The sequence below is a fragment of the Meleagris gallopavo genome, chromosome 29 (assembly GCF_000146605.3).
Source record: "Meleagris gallopavo isolate NT-WF06-2002-E0010 breed Aviagen turkey brand Nicholas breeding stock chromosome 29, Turkey_5.1, whole genome shotgun sequence".
NCBI classification, from domain to species: Eukaryota; Metazoa; Chordata; class Aves; order Galliformes; family Phasianidae; genus Meleagris; species Meleagris gallopavo.
Window position 1 is genome coordinate 4,111,169 of NC_015039.2, and position 1,710 is coordinate 4,112,878.

Here is a 1,710-nt window from a genome sequence, read left to right on the forward strand (position 1 = left end):
CCGGGAGCCGCGTCCATCTCCACGCTCGATCTCTCCTCCCACCCTGTCCGCGCAGCGCGTTCATTTCCTGGGCAAAAGGAAATGCGTGATACATACAGGACTGACAGCCCTAACTGCAGATGGCCCCGCACCCCGTGCCTGACCCCCTCTGCCCTGGCTACGCGTCACAGACCCGGTGGGTGCCGGCGCTAAGAGCGCTCACCTCCTCGTGGTTCTTCTTCAGGTAGGCCAGCTCCTCCTTCAGGTTCTCGATCTGCATCTCCAGGTCGGCCCTGGACAGGGTCAGCTCGTCCAGCACCCTGCGCAGCCCGTTGATGTCAGCCTCCACGCTCAGGCGCAGGGCCTGCTCCGTCTCAAACCTGGCGACATGCACACGGTCTCAGCTTGGGTCCAGCTGATAGCAGTCTTTTTCTCTTTCCTGCCCCAGCTTGTGTATGCCTGCCAGCACCTCGCATCAGGGGTGCGTGCACAGCACTCCGCAGTGCAGGACTGTCAGGACCCCGTGGCCACCAGCAGGCAGTGGGAGCTGTGGGGCAGCTCCAGGTGCATATAGCACAGCATCAAGCATGCTGCCCTGTCCCTTCCTTTCCCTGAGAGCTTTGCACTTACTTGGTTCTGAAGTCATCAGCTGCCAGCCTGGCATTGTCAATCTGCAGGACAATGTTGGCATTCTCGACAGTTGCAGCAAGAATCTAGGCCAAAAAAATGCAGAAAAGGGAGTGAAAAAGTCATTACACAAAATGTTGCATGCTGCTGGTGGAGATCTTGTTTGAGAGGACCAGAGTAGCACCCAACTCCTGCCCCTTGGCTTGGCCTTGCACAAGCAGTCTGCAGAGAGTGTGATGCTGAGCTGCACCCCTGCCTGGCAGCGCTTGCCCGTGCGGGTTGCAGCATGCCCACATCACCGCAGGCACTGCAAAGAGCCCAACTGGGAGGAAAAGGAGCTGAGGAGGAGCAACGGCGCCCAAATGGCTGTCATAATTAGACCCAAGGTGCAAATATTTGTTCTGGGATTTTGAGAAGGATTGGCCATTTAATGAGCAGTAATTTCTGTAGCCACAAGCTAATGAAATGCTTGCAGTGAGTTGTGATGCTCCAGGGGATATCCAGAAAGAATCCAGGTGCAAATCCAGGTGCCTTTGCATCCCAGCTGCAGCGGGGGAGGAAGGCTCTGCCCAAAGAACCTCTGAACCGCCGACTCCCCATGGCTGGGTTCCCCATTGTTTTTCCTTGCTCCTGTGTTTGCACCTCCCAAAGAACAAGCATCCCATGAGCCATTCCTTTTTTTTGTTAACTTCTATCCACAGCCTTGCACCAAGCTAGAAACTCTAGGATCTGGCTTTAGCATCACTGCATGTTATCTTCAGCAGCAAGCAGTGCCAAGGCCACAGTGTGTCCCCAACTGCGGAGTGCTCAGTACTTATTCCCAGGCATGGCAATCTGTTTTCCCATCTCAGACCAATCACTTGCCATTTAATCTACTAAAAAGTGACTTTAATGAGGACTTTGATTTTCACAGCACCCACCTTGCTGCGCAGCTCCTCGATGGTCCGGTAGTAGGGGCTGTAGTCGCGCTCGGGGCCGGGCCCCTGCTTCTTGTACCACTCCCTGATCTTCACCTCCAGGTCGGTGTTGGCATCCTCCAGGGCGCGCACCTTGTCCAGGTAGGCGGCCAGGCGGTCGTTGAGGTTCTGCATCGTCTCCTTCTCG

The 1,710-nt window shown here is 55.8% G+C and overlaps 1 protein-coding gene across 2 annotated transcripts in view; it reads right to left on the minus strand.

The window, feature by feature from the left end:
- LOC100543496 (keratin, type I cytoskeletal 14) overlaps positions 1-1,704 on the minus strand; it is a 5,363-nt gene extending 3,659 nt beyond the window's left edge. Inside the window, exons 1-4 of one of the 2 annotated variants that reach the window (XM_010724692.3) lie at positions 1,527-1,704; positions 610-692; positions 203-359; positions 43-67 (exon numbers count right to left, since the gene is read on the minus strand). In XM_010724692.3, the coding sequence (XP_010722994.1) occupies positions 43-67; positions 203-359; positions 610-692; positions 1,527-1,697 (436 nt within the window). In that variant the 5' untranslated portion in view covers positions 1,698-1,704. The remainder of the gene's footprint in view (positions 1-42; positions 68-202; positions 360-609; positions 693-1,526) is intronic. The other variant, XM_010724693.3, reaches the window with a different exon arrangement.
- Between the last annotated feature and the right edge of the window lie 6 nt (positions 1,705-1,710).